The sequence below is a fragment of the Monodelphis domestica genome, chromosome 1 (assembly GCF_027887165.1).
Source record: "Monodelphis domestica isolate mMonDom1 chromosome 1, mMonDom1.pri, whole genome shotgun sequence".
NCBI classification, from domain to species: domain Eukaryota; kingdom Metazoa; phylum Chordata; class Mammalia; order Didelphimorphia; family Didelphidae; genus Monodelphis; species Monodelphis domestica.
Window position 1 is genome coordinate 404,673,056 of NC_077227.1, and position 23,160 is coordinate 404,696,215.

At 36.9% G+C, this 23,160-nt stretch overlaps 1 protein-coding gene across 5 annotated transcripts in view; it reads left to right on the top strand.

Moving 5' to 3' along the window:
• Positions 1-1,339: 1,339 nt before the first annotated feature.
• Positions 1,340-23,160, top strand: part of RALGAPB (Ral GTPase activating protein non-catalytic subunit beta) — a 95,559-nt gene continuing 73,738 nt past the window's right edge. For 4 of the 5 annotated variants that reach the window (XM_056811915.1, XM_056811917.1, XM_056811918.1 and 1 more), the window contains exons 1-3: positions 1,340-1,474; positions 19,546-19,761; positions 21,953-22,155. In XM_056811915.1, coding sequence (XP_056667893.1) covers positions 19,576-19,761; positions 21,953-22,155 — 389 coding nt within the window. In that variant the 5' untranslated portion in view covers positions 1,340-1,474; positions 19,546-19,575. Of the gene's footprint in view, positions 1,475-13,865; positions 14,040-19,545; positions 19,762-21,952; positions 22,156-23,160 lie in introns of all 5 variants that reach the window. The other variant, XM_056811916.1, reaches the window with a different exon arrangement.

Consider the following 23,160-nt stretch of genomic DNA (forward strand, 5'->3'; position numbering starts at 1 on the left):
ATGCAATTTCCTCTAACTGGGCAGCTAGAAGGCACTGTTCCTAGAATCAGGAAAACTCTTCTTGAATTCAAACCTGACCCGAGATATTTAATAGCTGTGAGACCCTAGGCAAGTCATTTAACCTTGTTTGCTTCCGTTTCCTCATCTGTAAAATGAGCTGGAGAAGGAAATGGCAGACTACTCCTGTAATCTTTGTCAAGAAAACCTCAATTAGGGTCACCAATAGTCAGATATGACTGAACAATAACAAAAGGGGACAACTGGTATGGAATTGTGGATGTGTTGATTTTGCTGAACTTAATTACAAGAGATGGCTCACTGGGTGGGAAATGGGATGCATTAAGAAACATAAGATGTAAAAACATTTATCAATAAAACTTAATCAAGTCACTCTGTTTCCAACTCTATATTCATCTTCACTGGCTGTTTCCCTATGCTTGGAAGTTATAAACATTTTTTTTGTGAACTTCTCCTTGTCCATAAGATGACTTCCCAGGACCTTATAAACTCTTTCCCTTTGAGTGACCCAATCTATATATTTCTTCCTACCATATCTATATTTCAAAGGAAGGACCTCATTACAGTTGAATTTTAGGCACTTTGAACATTTAGACTCAGAAATATTTTGGAATGGGGAGACCCTCCCTCATATCTTATATTAATAGGTGAAATCATCCCCATTCAAAAGGGGCCTTGAAAATGCCCTTACTATTTTTATTATTATTTATATATTATATATAAAAGAATTTATATTCTTTATATTGTATAAGATTATATGCAAAGATCACGTTTATTTTATAATTTAAATGTTTGTATTGTATGAAAGTGCCATGAATAAAAATAAATATAACATTATAATATAATTTATAATTATTTTTTTATTTATGGTGATCCTACCTTCCCCTCACTCAGTTCACCTCCCACCTTCCACCTCCCCTCCCCTTTCTCCAGTCTTTTCCCGCCTCCCTCTTATTCTTTTTTTCCTTCTCCCTATTCCTTCCTAAATTATTCCCTGCTCCACCTTCCTTCCCTTCCTTTCCCTTCTTCCTTCTCCCTCCTCCTCCCCGCCCCGTTCTAGTAACTCGGTCCTATCCCCAGGAAGGGGCGGAGGGGAGACTTTTTTCGCGAGGAGGTCTGGGATGCACAGCACATGCGCAGTGGCGAGGTTTTCGCGGTGAGCTATTTGACGCCACCGCCCCCGGCAGTCGCAGTCGGAAGTTGCGGGAGCTGAAACCTGTCGCCCGCCCGCCCGCCCGCCGGCCGGCCCTCGGGACCGACCCTCCAGCCTCCTTCGCCCTTTCGGGCCGCTCCCTTCCCTCCTTCTCTCTCTCTCTCCCACGGCCTGACGGACAGAGGTCCTGGGCCGCCACGGGCTCCCATGGAGCCGGCCCCCTGAGGCGGAAGGCTGATCAGCGGCGGTGGCCCTCTCCTCCCCGCCCCAGCCCAGCGATGCGGGCCGGGCCCCTCGGCGCAGGTAACCCCGAGGGCGGCGCCTCGTCAGGCCAGGCCTGCGGGATTAGCCCGGGTCTCGCAGCCGCCCGCCGCTTTTAGACTGACTGACTGGCCTTCCCCCGGCCTCAGCCGTAGTTCCGGGCCGGGAAGCGCGGCCTGTCCGCGGACGTCGGGGACTGGGCGGCGGGAGGATCCTAGCCCAAGCTTGGTGCAGGGCCCGGCGAGGAGGACAAGCAGGACGGGGGCGGGGAACCCTTGTTCGCTGCCCGGAGAGGAGGATGGGGGGTGAGGGGGAGTGGAGAGACTCTCTGCTCGGTGCCCGGCTAGGGTGCTGGTGAGACAATCCGCTTGATGCCGGGCAAAGGAGGACGGGGATAGGGGAGATTCTCTGTTGGTGCCCGGCATGGAGGGCACCCTCCTTTCAGTGCCCTGAGGAGGAGGAGGAGAACGAGGAGGGGGGCTACGGGAGATGGGGCACTGGGTCTTAAAGAAATGATGAACCTTCCTCCTCCCTCCCCGGGGATCGTGAGGGCAGGAAGGACTCGGGAACCGGTCGGTGCCTGGATGGAAGTCACCTTCTTGAGCCGCAGTTTGCGAAGTCGTACCCAACAAGGCGTTATTTTCAATTAGACTCTTGACTTTGGTGGGACTACTGCTTGAGCAGGGTCGTGCCGGGTTCGTGGTTGACTGAGAGCTGTGGGGATGATTTAATTGTAGAAAGTTAGGTGAATCAAGACAAGTAGTGTACTGTGCTCAGTCTTAGGAACTAGAAGTCTAAGTCGAGTCAGCAACAAGCATTTATGTAGTGCTTGCCATATTTGTGCCCAGCAGGAGATACTAAGAAAGGAAAGCAGTCCCTGTTCCCCAGGAGAGAAAGCTAGATAAAAGTGAACTTGGTTTGTATCTCTCTTGATTATGGGCTGGATTTATGCAGCCTCACTTTCACTGTGCCTGACACTTTGTCATTTAGTGACTTTCCAATAAAGCTAATCTGAGGAAGGACATATATCTCAGGAAGTTTTTTAAAACAGATTTTGTCTATGCCTTTGTCTTTGCAACAGTCATTTCCTCCTTTCCACCCCCACCCCCTACCCCGGTTGAATCATCCCTTCTGTTAAAAAAAAAATTAAGCAAAAACAAATCAAGTAATTAAGCAAAAAATTAAACAAAAACAACAGATTCAGAAACCGATACCACGTCTAACTACTTTAACTACACAAACAGTATTGTGTTTTAGCCGCCCCCCAACCTGCATCTAGTTTCTGCTTTTACCTCTGTACTTAAAAGCAGCTCTCAGGTTAAGTATATTTTGCTTCCTTCTGGGCCCTGTCCAATGCCTGATATATGTTTGCCTGGCAGTTCTTGTACTCTAGGTAGTTTCCCTTTCTTTTTTGTTAGAAGTATTTAAGGATGTGTTTATCAACTTCATAGAGTTATGAAATACAGAGGGTGTAAAGTGTTGTAAAGGAGCACTGAATTTGGAATGAAAAGACATGGGTTCCAATTCTTTCTTCCACTCATGCAAATTCTATAAGCAAGTTTTCCAACTCATGCTAACTTTGAAGCTAAGAAATGTCATTTTGCCTCAGTTTCCACATCTGTAAAAGGGAAATAATTGCCTATGCCATAGAGGTGTTGTGAGGAACTTTGAGGAGAGAGCTTTGTAAGCTCTATAGAACTATATATAAACATATATGATATTGTAAATTTGACTCCAGTATTTTATAACACATCATAATATATGTCATTTAACTTCTTGTGAAGATCCTTTTGAAGTTAAAAAAGTTGGTGGTGAATCTGAGTTTGCATAACATTTCTGTTTGTTTTTGGCTTAACAAGGAGAGAAACAGCCTTTTCTCTTACTTTTGTGTGATCTTTTTAGGTGTGAATCATGAATATGCTATTACTGTTGTCTAGTATGCTCTGTAAGGAAGTTATATTTAATATGTAATCTGAGTGCTTCTTAGTTCCCTTGCTTCCATAACCTCTCTTTTCTCATTCTCCAACTCACTGTCATCCAAAGAAAGCTTCAGAGTCATGAAATGTTACCTCCTTGTGATCACCTAATAAAAGGTGATATTAGAGAAATTCGATTAGAAGTGTCAAAAAGAGGATTATTTACTAAATGTAAAATTGAAAGTATTTAATAATTTACTCTGTCGTGTATTTAGTGGAATTGCTAGATTGCTACTAGATTTAAAAGATGGAAACATTGGAGTTTTGATTATAGAATTAAGAACAGAAATACACAAAATAATGTTTACAAATGTTTGTTTTTATAGATCACAGTGAAAAGATTTGGTGTGGGTTTTCTTGAGAGTAAACAAGTCTCTGGGTTAGTCTTAAAAGATCTACAGTATATACATGTTTGTATGTATATAGATCAGATGCAAAGGTTTAATGTCACATTTAACAGTGAAATTCTGCTGAGTTTAAGGATTATTTGGATATACTTTTCATGTTACCCAATCAGTTTTTATAACAACCTAGGAGCAAGTAGGATTGCTTCTATTAAATCCAAATACTCAGCCGATTTGTCTCTTCCCATCTGATTTAGACAGTGTTACATGAAGTTACTCCTCCAGGTAATTCCTGCTCACTTGATCCAAGTAATCCTTTTCAATTAGCATGGAGTTGCCTATTCTACTTCCCTAGAGAAGATGAAAAGTGTTGGGCAGTAATTGATTAAGAGCTACTTATGCCTGTACCTCAGACCCAGACCCCACTGAGAATGTACTGGAACTGAGAAAGAGCCCTTTTAAACAAACTCCATGTATACTTACCGAGTTCATCTATTCCTACTTTTTACTTATGAGGATACTGATCAAGGTCACAGTGCTAGTAACAGAATCAAGTCTAGAATATAGGATTTCTCACTCATCATCTTCTTTCTCATTGTCACTCTGCCTCTTGCAGGTTACTTTTTAAAGGTTATTAGTAAGTCAAAACTGGAAAGAGTTGATCTTATTTAGAATTGGAAGGGGCTTCAGAGTTAATTTAGTTCAGCACCTTCAAATTATCATGCTCAGAAAGAGAAAATGATTTGGCCAAAGCCACATATAGTGAATAGTAGAGAATGCAGGTCCTTTGACTCTTAAGTATTGTTTCTTATTTACTTTTATAGGGTAGAGACATGAAGAGGCTGTGTAGAAAAGGTAAAGTAATGGGGACCTACACTCAGGGAGAATTTCTTGTGTTTTTTAAAAAAGAAAAACAAAAAACCTTCATGTGTAGGTCAAGGAGGTTAGTGGTGAGGATTTAGGAGGATATGTGTCTTAGTGTTTCCTATAATGTGAGAGTTTGATAAAAAGAGGGACTTTGGGCTATTAAAGGCCAGTGAATAAACTCATACCCTAATTTTTATTTGTCTGTTGTTTTTCCATAATATGCATGTTTCTAGAGGTAAAGGTCTGTAACAGAAAAGTAATAATATCCACCTCTGGAAGATTTTTAACCTTGTGACAATAGTACCTAGTGCTTAGGACAGTGCCAAGTATATATAGTAGGTGTTTAATAATTGAATGGAGGGGAGGGTCGAGACTCAAGCAAGTCCCTTAAGTTCTCTAAGCCTTACTTTCCTAATATATAAAATGGGGATAATAATAACTAATATTTACTTCAAAGAGTTGTTTTGAGTCTCCAATAAAATATGTGGAAATCACAGAAAGTGTTTATTAATAGCTTACTGAGGCAAGGGCTCAGTGGATTGAGAGCCAAGCCTAGAGATGGGAGGTCTTGGGTTAAAATATTCCTATATATGTGACCCTGGGCAAGTCACTTAACCCCAACCACCTAGACCAATACTTAGTATCGATTCTAAGACAGAAAGTAAGGTTTGGGGGGGGGGGGGGAAGCTTGCTGAGGCACAGTAACATTATAAACATGTACCAGACACATTGTTACCTTTAATGTAATTATATACATATCCTAAATATCTAGAGTCTGGAAATGTTTACTTGTCCTTCCTTCTCTCTCCTATATTCAGCCAGTGTCCAAGTCTTGTTGATTCTACTTCCAAATTGTCATTTAAACCTGACTCTTCCTCTCTCCATACTTGTTACTAACACTTTAGTTTAAACCCTCATTTTTCTTACATTGACTGCTACCACAATAGCTGGCATGATAAATCTTCCTAAGACAAATCACCTTGTTCAAAAAGCTTTTGAAGATCATTGCCTACTGAATGAAGTCTAGCTTGCTTTAGTTTGTGTTGAGATGTATAAACGTTAGGAAGTGTTCAGAAGGATCAGTAATCTGGGTTAAACCCTAATTTGTACCAGGAAAAGAATATTAGATTTTGAGACAATACCTGGGTTCAAAACCCAGTGGTTTACCTACTACACCTATCTGACCTTGGGCAAATTACTTTACCTTTCTGGGTTTCATTTTATTCAATTCTAAAATCAGGATGTTGACTTAATTGATTTCTTAGGCCCATTCTAAATCTGTGCTCCTATGAATGAGTCTACCTTTCCTGCCTTATACTACTGTCCTTCATGTCTCCTATAGTATATGTCAGCCAAACCATTCTATTCACCTATTCCTCAGCATGTCCTATGGATTTGTTGAGCAAAAGTACAAGATTAAACTGACCCATACCTGGAATATTTTTCTTCCCCCTTTACCATTCTTCCATTTTTTTACTCCTTCTCTTTATCCTTCTTTCACATTCTACCATTGTTTAAGATTTAGTTCAGGGTGGCTAGTTGGCTAAATGGATAGAGTGCCAGGTTTGGAGTCCAGAGGTCCTGGGTTCAAATATGGCCTCAGATACTTCTAGCTACCTGACTCCGGGCAAGTCACTTAACCCCAATTGCCTAGCACTTGCTTCTCTTCTAGCTTAGACTCTATATTTAGTATAATTTCTAAAACAGAAGGTAAAGGTTTAAAAAAAAACTTAGTTCATCTCTATCTCTCACAGCTAAAAGTGATCACTTGGTCTGTGAACATTCATGCATTTGTACATCAATGCAGTCTCTTATGGTATTTGTATTCTGTTAGTTTAGGTTTCAATTTCTTTACTAGGGGACATTATGAATTTATATTCTCCAAATTATATCATGTCCTCCACCAGAGGTGTTGAACATCCTGCCTTAGTGACTGAACCAAGTGACTCAATGAATAGAGAGAGCCAGGCCTAGGTCCTGGGTTCAAATATGACCTCAGATGCTACCTGGGCTGTAAGACCTTGGGCAAGACACTTAACCCAAGTTGCCCAGCCCTTATTGCTCTTCTGCCTTGGAACTAGTTCTAAGACAGAAAGTAATGGTCTTTAAAAACATTTATAATTGGAAAATATTTGACAAATAAAAATACAAAAGAACATAGATAATGTTAATATGTGGTTTTCTAAGTCAATATACTGCCCACAGGGATTTTTATGTATGGTTTAGTAGCCCTGTTTCTATTTGAGTTTGCCACCACTAATGTAGTTGTCACAGGGCCTTGTACTTACTAAAATAAGAAATATCTGAGTTGAATTGAATTGCTTGATAGGTCAATTCACCATGTGTCCAGACTTAAAGGGAGTAATATATTAACATAATGTTTTGAACTTAAACCATCCTAGCCTGTTATCTGATTTTCACAGCAACTTTATTAGATAGATAGAATACCCATATTTTACTTTATATTTATAAAGAAACTAAAAACATGGAGAGTTTATTGAGATTACCCAATGATACATGGCTAAAGAGAGTTGGAACTAGAACCAATGTTTCCTGACTTATAGTCCAATATTCTTTTAAAATATATATTAAAACAATATTCTAAATGTATTTATATATGTCCCTCCCACTGCCCCCCCTCACTGAATAACAATCAAAAAAAATCTCCAAAACCCTCTGTATAGTAAAACAAATTCTTTCATTGCCCATGCCTGAAAATGTGTGTCTCTCCATTCTAAATTCAGCTCCTCTTTGAACAGTAGATGAATAGCATGTTTTACCTTCAGTGATCTAGGCTTATAGTTTGTCATTATATTGAACAGGTCTAATTTTACAAAGTTGTTTTTTCTTTCTAATGTTATCCTTTTACAAATTGTTCTTCTAGTTCAGCTTTCTTTGCTCTGTATCAATTCATAAAAGTCTTCCTTTGAAACCATTTTCACACAATAATTTCCATTACATTTACATGCCATAATTTGTTTATCCACTAGATGTTAGCCTGTTAGTTTCTAAGTTTTGACTACATTGTAAAGAAGAGGTATACATTTTTTTATACATATAAATCCTTTTTCTCTTTCTTTGATCTCTTTGGAATATAGACTCTCAGTCAAAGGGTATGTACATTTTTGTAACTTTTGGATCATACCTCCAAATTTCTTTCCATTTGCTAGACTAAAGACTACCAAAAGTGTATTTGTGTGCCTGTTTTCTTCTTGCCTCTCCAATACTTATCTTTTTTTCCCTCTTTTGTCATCTTTGCAAGTATGTGGGGTACAACTTCAACTTTAACTTGTATTTCTCAGTGATTTAGAACATTTTATATGATTATTGATCATTTGAATTTCTTCTAGTTTATTCATTTTTTAGGAAATGGCTCTTTTATACATTTGTCTTACTACAACCCTGCCCCACCTCTGTTTCCTTTCTAATTTTTACTATAGAAGATCTGTTTGTCCAAAACCTTTGCAATTTTACATAATTAAATTGCCTATTTTTGTATGTTCATCTCTATCACTTGTTTAGTCATAAACTGTTTCCCTGTCCATCAGTTTGAAAGGTAATCTATTTCTTGCTCCTCTCTCTCCTGTTGTATGAACTTTTATACCTAGTTCATGTATCCATTTGGAGCTTATCTTGGTATATACTGTGAGATATTAATTTAAATCTAATTTCTGCCAGACCTGACCAGTCTTTTAGGAATTTTTGTTAAATAGTGAATTCTTCCCCAATAACTGGGATCTTTGGGTTTATCAAATACCATGCTACTCTGTTTGCTTCAGTATGTTGTTGTGTACATAATGTTTTCTGCTGATCAACCTCTATTTTTTAACCAATACTAAATTATTTTAATGATTACTGTTTTGTAGCACAGTTTAAAATTCGAATGTTCCTTCTATTCTAGTATGTTGCCTTGTGACTCACCGTTCATATCAATTCTCTTCCCAAATGCCTCAGTTTGTATGGCAGTATTAGGCATAATAATTTGCTTCCTTTAAATGTGCTATTGGTCTCTGATTGCTTTTTATAAACTATAAGTAGACTAACCTAAAACATAGGAAGGGGGTGGGGCATGGAGAATCCAGAGGGCCCATAAACACTGCAAAAAAATTAATGGCTTCAGGGCAGGTAGGTGGCTCTGTAGATGGAGACCCAGGCCTGGAAATTCAAGATCCTGAGTTCAAATGTGGCCTCAGACACTTCCTAGCTATGTGACCCAATTGCCTAGCCCTTTCTGCTCTTCTGCTTTGGAACCAGTACTTAGTATTGATTCTAGGACAGAAGGTAAAGATTTAAAAAACCAAAAAAAAAGATGTAGCTTTATATGCTTTCACATAGGTTCTCAGGGTTTATACCAGGGGATCGCTTTATTAGATGAAACAGTCTTAAAATGAGGTCTTCTTTAAAACTTCTTTAACAGTGGACCCCTTCTCTGTCTTCCCCCCACCCCTAGAATTTGAGACTAATCTCTCTTCCAGAAAACTTTTGTATATACAAAATCCTTTCAGTGAGGGGGAAAATGTAAAATTGATTTTACATCCTAGGGAAACTGTAATTTAACCTCCTCGAATCACAATTTCTTTTACAAAATGAAATATTGGAAATTTCCAAGATCTTTTCTACCTTTGTCTTTGTCTGAATTGATTATTAAAAAATCTTGGGGTTTTTTGTTGTCAATCTCAAAAGAGGTTGGTAATCTGTTAAAGAATAAATACCTAGAAAGACTATATTTACTTAATGTATTTAATATTTATTATATCATAAGGAGAAGGATGTTTAGTTTTAATGACGTAAACTTCCCCTATAGTCTATAGCTAAATACAAAGCCCTAATTGAAATAAGAGAAAAGACCAGGAAGTTTTTATTAGGTGTAAAGATGTAAACCATAGAAATAGTAGCTAGGAAGGATTTAACTTCTTTACCTTATAGTTGTTCCTTTAAGTATAAAATTAAATATCATAGTGCCCTATAATTGGTACAGATATAAAAGTCCAATGAGAAAAAATAAAGAGAGCATTTTTTCCCCATCTCACTTTTCTTCTCTGCACTGCTGTCAAACCAATTAGAAAAAAAATTATATTGTAAGATTTTTATTTCAGTGATTAATAAAGTATTTCAAAGATGATATGTTTCATGCATTCAATCTTCTCCCAATGATTTCTAAAAACTATGCAAATGGAAGGATTTTTATATTAAATTAGTCCCAGTAAACACTGAATGAATCGAACCATGTACTTTTTGTCTGACAGTCATTTCACATGGCTCAGGAAAAATCAACTGCTCTTGAGGACTTTAACATATTTCTCTTTACAAGTACAGAAGAAATTCTAAGAAACAGAATTCTGTTAACTATTTCATGCTACTTATATCTTGGTGTTAAAGTCTTAAGGCTAAAACAAATTAAGGTTATGCTTTTATTGTTTTGATTGGATTATAAAGACAGCAGCTCACTAGGACTTTTGGAAAAGTGTTTTTAAATGTTGTAGAATACAGAAAATCTTTAGTTTTTTAGGCCAAAAATATCCTACCATCCAGCATGATGGCAGGTCCTTTAAATCTTTTGACTCCTTGCTTCTCGTCCTAAAATTCCTCCATCTTCTATAGCATATGAAGTACATTATTCTATGTTTGGGAATATGAGAGAGAGAGATCTTAATTCAATTAAACAGCAGTCTCAGAAATTTTTAATGTGGATAAAAGTAGCATCCCGAGGAGCAGAAACTACATATGATTGCAACTCAAGAAATGAGACAAAATTCCATACAGAAAAATTATTAAATAAGTGTTGAATGGTTTATTCTCCTTCTTTGGTCAAATCCTTTTCTGGAAATTAGTTTTTTTCTGTATCTTAACACTGTGGAAAGCACCAGTCCAACAAATCCAACTTTCTTTGTAATGCTGCATTGTCCATTATTTCTTGTTATTTTTTGCCTTCTCATAAATTGGCAAATGCTAAGAGATGTCATTTCCTTAAAACTCTGTTTTTAAGAAAAATGCAAACATTTTGAAGTTACTTGATTTGTAATTATTGTCCTTACCTTTAAAACATGAAATATTTCATGAGCAAACTAGGTATACATGTAATTTGTATATTCCTAAACTAACAAATAGACTTTATATGTGTGTAAAAGGCACTTTAAAAGGAAAGTTTATATGTGTTTCAGTTTACTCCAGTTTCATCTTCTCTAACTTTCCCATTGTTCCAGGAAATATGTATATCTATCTATCCATCTATCCATTCATATCTATCTATCTATCTATCTATCTATCTATCTATCTATCTATCTATCTATCTATCTATCTTCCTTTCCACAGACTTCAGAGCATTTGTCACTTTAGTATATCTTCACTTCAGCCAATTTTTGAGACCCATGATTTTATTGTTGTAGGATCTTCCACCATCAATATAGGTTGCAAGTTTTCCATGCCTTAATAGAAAAGAACTCATATCTCTCTCTCTCTCTCTCTCTCTCTCTCTCTCTCTCTCTCTCTCTCTCTCTCTCTCTCTCTCACACACACACACACACACACAGACACACACACTCTATCACTTAGTGGCCTACCTTTTTTACAACCCTAGTAATTATTAAAGTTGCATATTTGTGGCCTATGAGCAACAACTTTTATCAGCATATTGAAATTTTAGAACTGCTGGATTGTAGCTAACCACTACTGCTTCCTCCTAGTTTAATTCTTCAGGAATGGTATATAGAGAGGGGTAGGGCATGTGATTTGTGCCCCTCCCCCAACTTTTCAAATAGGTAGGAAATATTTAGGGGGGGAAGGTATCATAATGTAGAAAATGCACTGAATTAGGAGTTTTATTATAGTGAACTTGTTAGAAATTTGAGTGAGCTAGAATCTTTGTTAGGCATTTTTTGATTGTTCTAGAGGTATAGGAAGCAGGAGAAAAAATTGGTAAAACCTGGAGCAAGAATGGGACCTAGTTACCTGGAGCTGAGTTTTTTACATTAGAATTTTAAATGAGACACTATTAAATTTGAGACACGATAGGCCATTGACCTTTTTACAGAAAAGGAAATTGAGGACCTCAGGTGGCAAGTGACATACCCAAATGATATATAATTAATTAGTGGCAGAGCTAGAACTAGAAGCCCTCGATCTCCTGATTCAACACTTCTCGCTATACTGCATTGTTGAAAAATAGAAATGGAGATGGCTACATCATGTTAAATGTGGGCTGAAAATTCTGCTTTAACCATATTTTAGTCAGCTCTTGATTTGAATATGAAATTGGCAAAAGTTCCTTCATTTAGAAAAATGGAAATCTATAAGCTAGTTTCTAGATATGAGTTCCTTCCTAAAAATCTCATTAATAGAGACTTTAGAAAGACAGACCTAGGTGTAATTCATATTGAGTAAGAAGCAATAACTATTGCAGAATGTTTGAATTTGGTAGCATTTCATTCTGATAAAATTATAAGTAAATTCTACTAATGGGTATTTAGGATGTAACAGAATACTAGCTTAAAGATCATACATTCAAGAATGCATATAGAAACTACACTATTTTAATATGTATGAGTATCTTCACAAGTGGTGGATTTATGAAAATTTGAGTCTGAATTATATTGTTTTAAATAAGCTAACTTAATTTTATCTTTTTTTTTTTACTACTATGCAATTCCTTGTTAACATAAGATTTAATCAGTATTTTTACAAGGGGGAAAGGCATGGTCTTGGAACCTTCTAAGAAGAAAAGTACCCTATAAATTGTATAAACAGTGACTTAATTGGTGTGAAAATTTATGATTGCATCATGATTTACTGTAAAAGGGGACAGAGAGCAGACTTCTAATCCCATTTTATGGTTATGTTGCCATTTGCTAGTTGTAAGATTTTGGGCAAGTCACCTAATTTTTTTATAGACATGTAATGTGTAAAGTTAACTAACATGTAAAAGTATTGTGATTTGTTGTTAATTTAGAAGTAGAGGCAGACTAGGGGAGTATAGAGGAGAATTTCCTGGAAAAAAGCAAATGTATTCTCAATTTGAAATCTATCTTAGAATTTTAGTTTATAGAGGGTAAGAGTTATGTTATATTTTCAGTACAGTGAATAATACTTTTTATTAAACAAATTAGTATTAACAGTTATACTTTACAATGGTTACCCTACTTTATGAAAAGCTTAAAAATTAATAAAATTCACAATATCTTCATAACTCTTTGAAGTGGGTAGTTAATTATTCTTTAATTTGGGTTTTGGCTTTATACCAGCATTCAGACCTATTTATATAGTATAGTAGATATTTTAGGAAGTGGTGGTTGAAGTAATGAATGAATTTCTCAACAGCATTATTAAATAGTAAAATAGTATCTTAAATTGACCTTCTGGATTCAGCTGAGTGTTAATTAATGGAGGTTTTGCAAAAAACCTTTAAAAGTAGATAGAAATCAGGATACTGTGCTTTGAAGTGATCTGAAACCCTTGGTAATCTAATAGTGAAACTGTATCTAGCTTTACCAACTAGTACCTTCACTATGACCAAACTTCCCCTCCCACCCCTAAACAAATACAACACTTCAAAATCCAATACTATAGTTCCACTTACCTCCTACAAATAGTGATATTGACAGCTCCAGTGACTATTGTACCAACTTGGGAAGGACCCTTTAGAAAGGGGTCAGGATCCAAGGCAAGGATAAAAGAAGAATATGACCTGTGATGAGACTCTAGCCCACAAAATCCTTATGCTGAAGAAGGAAAGAAGTAATAACATTGCTTTAGCCAAAATTTTCTTACATTTGATTGATCTATTCTCAGTTTTATCAAGAGGGCTGGTAGGTGCTTAGGGATTTTTTGGGAATCATGCAGTCCCTAAGATAAAAAGAGTAGAACCACAAGTTGCTTCTATCCTCTGCCTTAAGAACTTTCATTGCTGTCATCTCCAAGGAAGTCGGTGAAAGAAGAAGGTATACTGTTTATTTTAAACAAATGTAGTTAACTAGTATATTTAAAACTTTTACCAATAAAGCTCTAATAATAAACCATTTGTGGATAAAGTTCCTATTGCTAGAAACTTTCCTGAGAATCACAAAAGGGTGGGTTTTGTTTTAACTGTTTTTCAAAAACATGCAACAGATAATAATTTTATGACATACAGAAAGGAAGAGACCAGCAGGACAGTGAAGTTGGAGCTGATGAATCAAAATTAAACTATGCTGATTTTATTTTTTGTGTCTACAAGATGAGCCCAGAGTCTTTTTTTTTTTACATTCATTGTAGATATATTTAAAGAAAATAAGCGAGTCTTCCCCTCGGAGCCTCACCTCGGGGCCGAGCTGGGGATCCTCACCTCGGGGCCGAGCTGGGGATCCTCGTGGGCAGGGAGCCAGATCGAATGGGCCTGTGGCTGCCGGGGCACAGGGACGACACTCAGAAGGACTGACTTCAGCCTGGGTCAGTTTTGGTGGAGGTGGTAGGGGACGCATCTTTCCGAGGCTAGCCTCTCACCGAGACTCGTGGGTGTTTGTTTGGAAACAGGCAGGGGTTCTCTAGCTAGGAGAGACTGGGGGACCCAGGTGCCTCCTGCCTCCGCTGCCAAGTCTTCTTGGAGAGAGATGAGAAACACCAGGTCCTTCTCTCCCGGGGAACAGACAGGCGGCAGGGGCGGGGGAATCCCTCGTGGGGCAACTGGCCAAGGGGGAGCCCAGAGCCTTAATGGATTTGTAAATTGTCATAGAGAACAGTTGAAAGAATTAGGGATGGTTATTTTGGAAGAGACTTGAGGAAAGAGAATCTTTTTTTTTTTTTAACCCTTACCTTCCATCTTGGAGTTGGCTCCAAGGCAGAAGAGTGGTAAAGGCTAGGCAATGGTGGTCAAGTGACTTGCCCAGGGTCACACACTTGGGAAGTGTCTGAGGCCAGATTTGAACCTAGGACCTCCTGTCTCTAGGCCTGGCTCTCAATCCACTGAGCCACCCAGCTGCCCCCTAGGAAAGAAAATCTTAACTCTCTGACCATATTTGAAGGGGCTATGTTAGGGAAAATTCTAGATGAGAAGGTATCAACATGCAGTTGACCTGTGGCTCTTAGTAGCTTATGTTTTCAATTCAATAATAGCTCCAACTACATCCCAAGAAATGAGAATTTCAACTAATAATTGCCTTCTAGAAGACTTTTCCCTGGACTAATTGTAAATAGGTGCATTTCCCCCCTGGGTTTCATCTGAGATAAGATGGCACTTTTGTAAGAGGAACTTCCCTAAGAATTGGGTGGGGTAGAGTGTGTAATAAGAGGGGTAAGATGAGGTCACAAAGTGAGTGAAATTCTTTTACTAAGGTAATGACATTTTTACCTAAGATAGGCAACCCCTGCTTAATGATCCTGTCTAGGGAATCTTGTCCTCAGACTCCCTTTTCTTAGATATTTTCCCCTGCTATTCCTTTAACTGGCTCTCCTATACAACTGAGGAACTGAACCAAGTTTCAGTCATCTCTCTGCTAGTGGATATTGAATTATTAGGGTATTCTTATTTTAGGAAGAGAGCTTTATATTATCCTGGGGATGTATCAGCATACTAGTATACATTGTCCTAGCTCTGAATTTATTTATTTATTCATTCATTCATTCATTTATTTATTTATTTTAATGAGCATTATTTTATTTGGTCATTTCCAAACATTCATTGGAAACAAAAATCATTTTTTCCTCCCCCCCTCCCACCACCTCTCCCATAGCTGATGCGTGATTCCACTGGGTATCACATGTGTTCTTGACTCGAACCCATTTCCGTGTTGTTGGTATTTGCATTGGAGTGTTCATTTAGAGTCTCTCCTCAGTCATATCCCCTCCTTAGATCCCTGCAGATTGTTGAGGGACATTGCATTGTCCCTAATGGAGAGAAGTCCATTACCATGGATTGTACCCTAGCTCTGAATTTATAATTATTCTACCTCCCACAGAATGGTCATCCTCTAAACCTACTCTAAAGACTTTCAAGCTACTCCTTAGAATAGGGAAAGGGTGGAGTGACTAGGAAGCTACTTTCTTAGGTCTATTAGTAATAACCAAACCCTTATATATAGTAGTACATTACAGTTTTAACACTATTTTAAAGGTTTTATTTGTACTTTTAAAACATTTTCATTTTATTTATATCATCTATCATTTCCTGATATATCTCTCCCTCCACACTGTTAGGATAGGATTTGGGTAAAGGAAACACAAGAGGGAAACAGATAAATAAATCTGCTTTATTATCTGGGAAGGGAAAGGAAAAACTCCTTCCACAGTTTGATCATAAGCAAACTTCTCTTAAGGTCTTTAGGAGAGCAGACTCGATCAATCCAAGAGAGCAGACACCCTCAGAAGACAAACAGTTGGTCCATAGAATCTTCCCAGGTCCTCAGGACCTTTTCATCCTTTATCACAATCCTCTCCATCTCTTATAATAAAGGATTAAAAGCGAAAGGGAGGGAATAGCTCAACAAAACTAACCAATACTTCCTCCCAAATCTGAGATTTTATGCTTCCCCTGGCTTCTGGGCTAGGCCTGACTCCAGTTATATCTTCTGATAATTTGGATTTGATATTGAAACAAAAATAGACATTAATAAGTTTATTCAACAGTTGAGAAAAGGAGATTTACTTACCAGTAAGAGAAGGACATAAAGCAAAGATAAGCATTGATAACCCCTTGAAGTATCTGAAAGCCCTTCTTAAGTTTTCATGGCTCCTTTGTACCCAGATGATAAGGAAGACATTAATAGTCTGAGCCATTAGTCCTCTAAACTAACTAAATCTTGGTGAGTATCTCAATATTTTTTAAGGAAAAACTGGCCTAACCTACATGGGATAATGGGTTAAGATATCACTCCTACCACACTATTGCTTGGTGGTAAGGTCTTCTAGTCCTTATGATCTTCTAGAGCAGAGATGTCAAACACATAACCTGAGGGCAACATATGGCCCAAAACACTTCTGAGCATAGCTCAAATTAGATTAAAATGTAGTTTCATCTGATTTTAATGTGTTGACATATTTTTTAAAAAAAGAAATATGTAAACACATAGATTTTCTGGGTCATTGGGTAGCCCACAGGTAGCCTTATGTACCATTTTTGTGGTTCCTGTTTCTATGAATTTGACATTACTGTTTTAGAGAACCTTCTACCACTTAAATGACTTTAAAGCTAGTACTGTTTCAACCTTGTCCTCCAGTATTTAAGAAGCCTGATATAGACAGCATTAAAATAAGAAGAGAAAAACTGAAGTGTACATAACAAATATAAAATCAAGTAACAGTTTACTAAGTGGTGACTGAATCTAAGAGAGTCTCAGGAATGATCAAGTCCTAATTCTAAACAGTCAAATCTGATGAGTGATGCCACATCTTTTCAGTTCACATTTCAAAGTGGCTCTTTCAATACAAAAAAGTGACCAGGAACGATATTGAGAATATTAGTCCTATACCAAAGATTATTACATATTCTGTAATAGTCATCAAATCTTACCACAGATTATTAATAATTGCACCATGTTCCATCACCCACTTAATGTTCCCTCCAAAATTCTCCCTGGGAGCTTCATGAAGGGGAAATAGGAGGTGTGGGGTAGGATGTAAAATCTTTATCTTAGGAAAGGCCTCTAAGTGACTGCCTCTGTTCTTCTGGAGCTTGTTAGACATTTTTACCTCCCTCTTGTTGCTATAAAGCAAGCTCCCTCCCTAACAGTGATTTTCTTTAGTCCCCCATGCCCTCTCTGAGTGATATACTGGCAGCAATGTGAAAAGGCCAATCATTTTTTACATTACATTAAGTAGTATGCTGCAGTGGGCCTACCTTTTTTTACTTCACGTGCCAATGGCTACTCTTCCGGCAGGTAAATGTACAATGGATAAAAGCATTGTTCTTGGTTCAAATCCTGTCTCAGACCCTTAATAGCTTTATGACTATGGGCAGGGACAAATCACTTTAATGTCTCAGTTTCAGTCTCCCCATTTATAAAATGGGGATAATAATGGCACTTGCTTCCCTATTTGTAAAACACTTCATAAACTTTAAAGCACTGCATAAATGATAGCTGTTTCTATTCTGACTCCAATTTGTCATTTCTGCTGGGATCTGTCATCAGCTGCTACTGGGGCCTGCATCTGTGTCCACTGCCCCCTGAGCCAACTAAATCTCTAGGAACATTTCAGTACATTTTAAGGGAAAACTAGCCTTACTTGTGTGGGAGGAGGAGTTAAGATATTGTTCCTACCATACTATTTTTTTAAAATCCATCTTAAAACAGTAACATTCTAATACATGTTTGGCAGGAATCAGTGATCATCTACTTTGTTTCTTCTTTGCTGTGTTGATGCTTTTCTTTTATCATTTTCATTTACCAACAAAAAGCAATGTATTTACCATTAAGCAAAACAAACTGATACATTAACTAATTCTGGTGCATATGTCATATATGTGTATAATATATATATTAGTTAATATGTGTGTATATGTATGTATGTATGTGTGTATATATACATATATATATAATTCCAAACTTATAGTCAGCCACCTCTCCCCAGTCAGCCCCTTGGAGTCAAACTCTTCATTGCATTGACTTGACTTCTCTTTTTTTAAAATGTGTTTTCCTTTATGTTGTTGTGGTCTTTGTATATATTATTTTGTTTACACTACTGTGTTGCAGTATCTAAGACTTACTAAGTTTTTTCTGAATTAAGCAAGTATTTGCTGCACAATAATACAATATTTCAATACATTGGTATTCCATAATTAGTGCCTGGTTGATGAATACACATTCGGTTTTCTCTTTTTTTCCTAACACCAAAAGTGCTGCTGTACACATTTCGGTTTATGGAATCTTTCCTTTGTCCTGTGACCCTCTTCAGGTATTTCCCTAGTGTTAGGATTGCAGGATTTGAAGGGTTTAGTAACTTTTCTAGGTTCCAAATTGTTTTTCCAACTGATTGGGCTAATTCACAGCTCCACCAACAGCATATTGTTGTCCATATCTTTACCATAACTTCTCCAACTTAACTATTTCTTATTAGTGATTTGAAGCATTTTTAAAAATATGGTTACATTGTTTCCCCTTTGCAAACAGTTCACATCCTTTGACCTTTCATCCTCTAGGGAATGGTTCTTATTTTACATATATATATATATATATATATATATATATATATATATATATATATATATATATATCCATTCCTTCTTTAGCTTAGATATTAAAAAATCTAAGCCAAAGTTTTTCCCCCAAACAGTAGTTTCTCTTAGTTATATTGATTTTGTTTCTGCAAAAAACTTAAAATTTTTATAGTCTTAAATGCCATTTTTTTGGGTAATGTATTATATAACTTGACTGGTTGGTAATTATTCCCAGAACTATAGCTTCTTTCAGATCTTTAATATTTTGTTGGTGAAATGACTTCTTTAAAATCATATATCCAGTTGAAGTTTATTTTGGTATGTGATTATGTTATAATGTTTTATATTTATTATTATTATTTATATTTTTTTACTATATGTTGGTTAAGCCTGATTTCTGTCAAACTGCTTTTCAGTTTTCTGAATAATTTTTGTTAAAGAGGAACTCCTTCATTTTATAGTATTTTTAAAAATATATTTGCTATTGCATTTGATTCTTGTAGTAGTTCTTTTGGGTAAATAAAGTATTTTCATGCACATTTTACTATGAGGAAAACTGAGACTTGAGAGATTAAGAAACCTGCTGAGTGGTCTTATACTTGGACTTTATCTGTAAAGCCAAAGTTGCTTATTCCTCCTTTGACATTTCATCTAGGTAATATTCAGAGGACATGCCTGGACCATTTAGATAGAATTCATTGACTTGATTCCACTTTCTTGACTTATTTTATCTTGCTATGATGTATAGATTAAAATTTTTATTTACAAAAAAATGTGTATGCATATAATTCTTTTTTGCTTTTTCAGGTACCATTTGGATAGTACTTTAGTGGCACAATGTACTCTGAGTGGCGGTCACTCCATTTGGTTATTCAGAATGATCAGGGTCATACTAGTGTACTTCACAGCTACCCTGATAGTGTTGGACGAGATGTTGCAAATGCAGTAGTCCGTCCTCTTGGACAAGCCTTAACTGCCTCTTCAGGGGCTGGAAGTGAAAGTTTGTTAAAAACAGACAAAGAAGTAAGTGTATCTTTGTATGATTGAATTTTTAAAAACTTGATGTATTCTTTTTTTATTATGATGATAATGAACTTGGACAGACATTAATAATGTGAACATTTCCCTAAATAAAGAATAGAAAAAGAGGATGACATATGAAACTGCTAGTCTCTACTATGTGTAACTATCATCAGCCTAACATATCATTAAAAGGCAGTAAGTGTTGCAGGCATGTCAAGTTTTAAAAAAATATAATGTATCCTACTGGTATGATTACTTGCTTAACAACATATGGATTTTTCTGTTAGCTCCCTCTAGTTTGTGCCCCACTTCTGAAATGTGTGAGTATAATCAGGAGTGATTTGGATCATTTTATTATCTATATTCCCCAATGGCTAAGATCCTGTTGTTGATGAGAAGCTTCTCTATTCCTACTGAGCTCGGCACACAATTCAGAGATGGGCTGCATTTTTTTAATTTGACATTATTTTTTTTATTTGGTAAATTTCAAACATTATTCCTTGGTTACAAAAATCATTTTCTATTCCTTCCTCCTCTCCCCCACCCCTCCCATAGTCGAAGCGCAATTCCACTGGGTATTACATGTGACCTTGATCAGAACCTATTTTCATGTTGTTGGTATTTGCAATAGGATGTTCATTTAGAGTCTGCATCCCCAACCATATCCCCTTCGACCCATGTCATTAAGCAATTGTTTTTCTTTGGTGTTTTTACTCCCACAGTTTTTCCTCTGCATGTGTATAGTGTTTTTTCTCCTATATCCCTCCGAGTTGTTCAGGATCACTGCATTGCCACTAATGGAGAAGTCCATTACATTCGATTGTACCACAGTGTATCAGTCTCTGTGTACAATGTTCTCCTGGTTCTGCTCCTTTCGCTCTGCATCACTTCCTGGAGGTTGTTCCAGTTCCCATGGAATTCCTCCACTTTTATTATTCTTTTGAGCACAATAGTATTCCATCACCAACATATAACACAATTTGTTCAGCCATTCCCCAATTGAAGGGCATCCCCTCATTTTCCAATTTTTGGCCACCACAAAGAGTGCAGCTATGAATATTCTTGTACAAGTCTTTGTCCTTATGATCTCTTTGGGGTACAAACCCAGCAGTGGTATGGCTGGATCAAAGGGCAGGCAGTCTTTTAAAGCCCTTTGGAGACTGGCTACATTTTAAAACTAAAACTTCCAGGTTCTGATTCCAAATGTTTTATTTTGGAGCTTTGTTAAGGTATGCCCTCTACTCCTGCTTACTGTAGTTTCTATTTTAGTTCTAGAAGATCCTTAGTTAAAAGGTTGAGCATGTATTTTCATTATTAAAAAAAAGCAACTGTCATTGTGAGTTGATTGTCTTTATAATATCTCCTGGACTTTCCTATCCTCAGAAGGCTTCTCTAGAGAGAGAAGATCAGAGGTTTTAGGATTGGGTTCCAGATTAGAGGAACTGAGTTCCAGGATAGTTTGAAACTAGAACCATTCCTACCTTTTTGGAAGTGTGGAGAAAGAATGATTAACTGTGAAAAACAGTGAAGAGTTTAATGAGACTGGTAAGAGGAAGAGATGCCATGGCTAGAAGTGCAAGTGAGGTCCTTAGAACTACTTTGCTCAGGGCTACTCTTTATTGTTAGTTAAGGAGTCTGAAAAAACTCATTGGGTTTTAGGAGGCAATGTCTGTTAGAGAAGCAGCCTCCATAATTGGAATATAAAGTGGGAAGCCTTGGGCTCAACTATGGAAAGTCAGATTGTAAGGTACTATTATGCTAGAGATTATGATCTCATATGAATACAATATTTAGATCCTACTTTTATCCTTATTATTTAAACCTAGAGATGGATAGGGGCTAAGTACTTAATGGAAAATATATGTGACAGCATAAAGGTGCTTAATGGCTTTGTGTGATGTTTGGATGTAGATGTAGAGACTAGAAGGTGAAAATGACATGACTTTTTTTCCCCCAAAATGTTATGCTTTGTGGAAGTTTGGCATTTTAAAAATGTGATTTCTGCTTGGAATACATGTAGTAACACATGATATTTAGAAATTTTATTTCCCAAGTTAAGTATATATCAAAATGACTATACTGTGCCTTCTGATGTTATAGCAGTAAAAAGTGATTAATTAGCCAAGTTACTTAATTAAAATTGTACTTAAAATAGAATAATAACCTAATGTTGATATTTGACTTTGCTTAGGTAAAATGGACCATGGAAGTGATTTGCTATGGACTAACCCTTCCATTGGATGGTGATACTGTAAAATACTGTGTGGATGTGTATACAGATTGGATTATGGCCCTAGTATTACCAAAAGACTCCATTCCATTGCCAATCATCAAAGAGCCCAATCTATATGTTCAAAACATTTTAAAACACCTGCAAAATCTTTTTGTACCAAGGTAAGAAACAATTTAAGAAAGAACAGGCAGAGATCTGAACTTTCATAATAGCATCAACTGTTTTTTAACTACAGAATTTTCTTCTTTAAAAAAATTCTAGAAATTGAGAGATAATTGGTATAATGGAAGAAGTGCTGGTCCTAGGAGATTGGGTTTGTAATTGCTGTGTGGCCATGGGCGAGTCCATCTCAGTTTCATCATCTGTATATCAGTGGGTAGGGTATTGGTAAGGTAATAATATCTGTATTACCTACCTCACAAGGTTGTTGTGAGGATCAAATGAGGTGAAAGTGCTTTAGAATGCTCAAGAAATGAGGTTTAAGGGGGCAGCTGGGTAGCTCAGTGGATTGAGAGCCAGGCTTAGGGCCGGAGGTCCTACGTTCAAATCTGGCCTCAGACACTTCCCAGGTGTGTGACCCTGGGAAAGTCACCTCACCCCCATTGCCTAGCCCTTACCATTCTTCTGCCTTGGAGCCAATACACAGTATTGACTCCAAGATGGAAGGTAAGGGTTTAAAAAGAAAAAGAAATAAGGTTTAAATATGAATAGTTGATGATGAGGAGTAATTTCACTGTCTGCCTTTTGGGTGATGACTTTCTGGTTGTAGACTAATGCTATACTTCAAGTTAAAGAGGAGAATTGAGTAGGAATTTGTACAAAATTTCCTCAACTAGTCTTTTTCTTTAATTACATGTGAGTTTGTATTTTGAATGTTCAGTTTCTCCTTCAACATGTTTGTTAAAATAAGTATAGAAGATATTATGACTTAAAAAACTAAGGCTCCTACTTTAAAGTACTTCATATGTGTATATATATATATATATATATATATATATATATATATACTTTATCATTTTAAATTTCTTTCACATCTGTTTTACCCTATTTGATTGCCAAAATACCACATAAAGTAGGTGGTACCAGAATTATTATGCCCATTTTGTTTACAAGGAAATTGAGGTTTAGAGAACTTGAAGTGACTTGTTCAAGGTCACAAAATGACA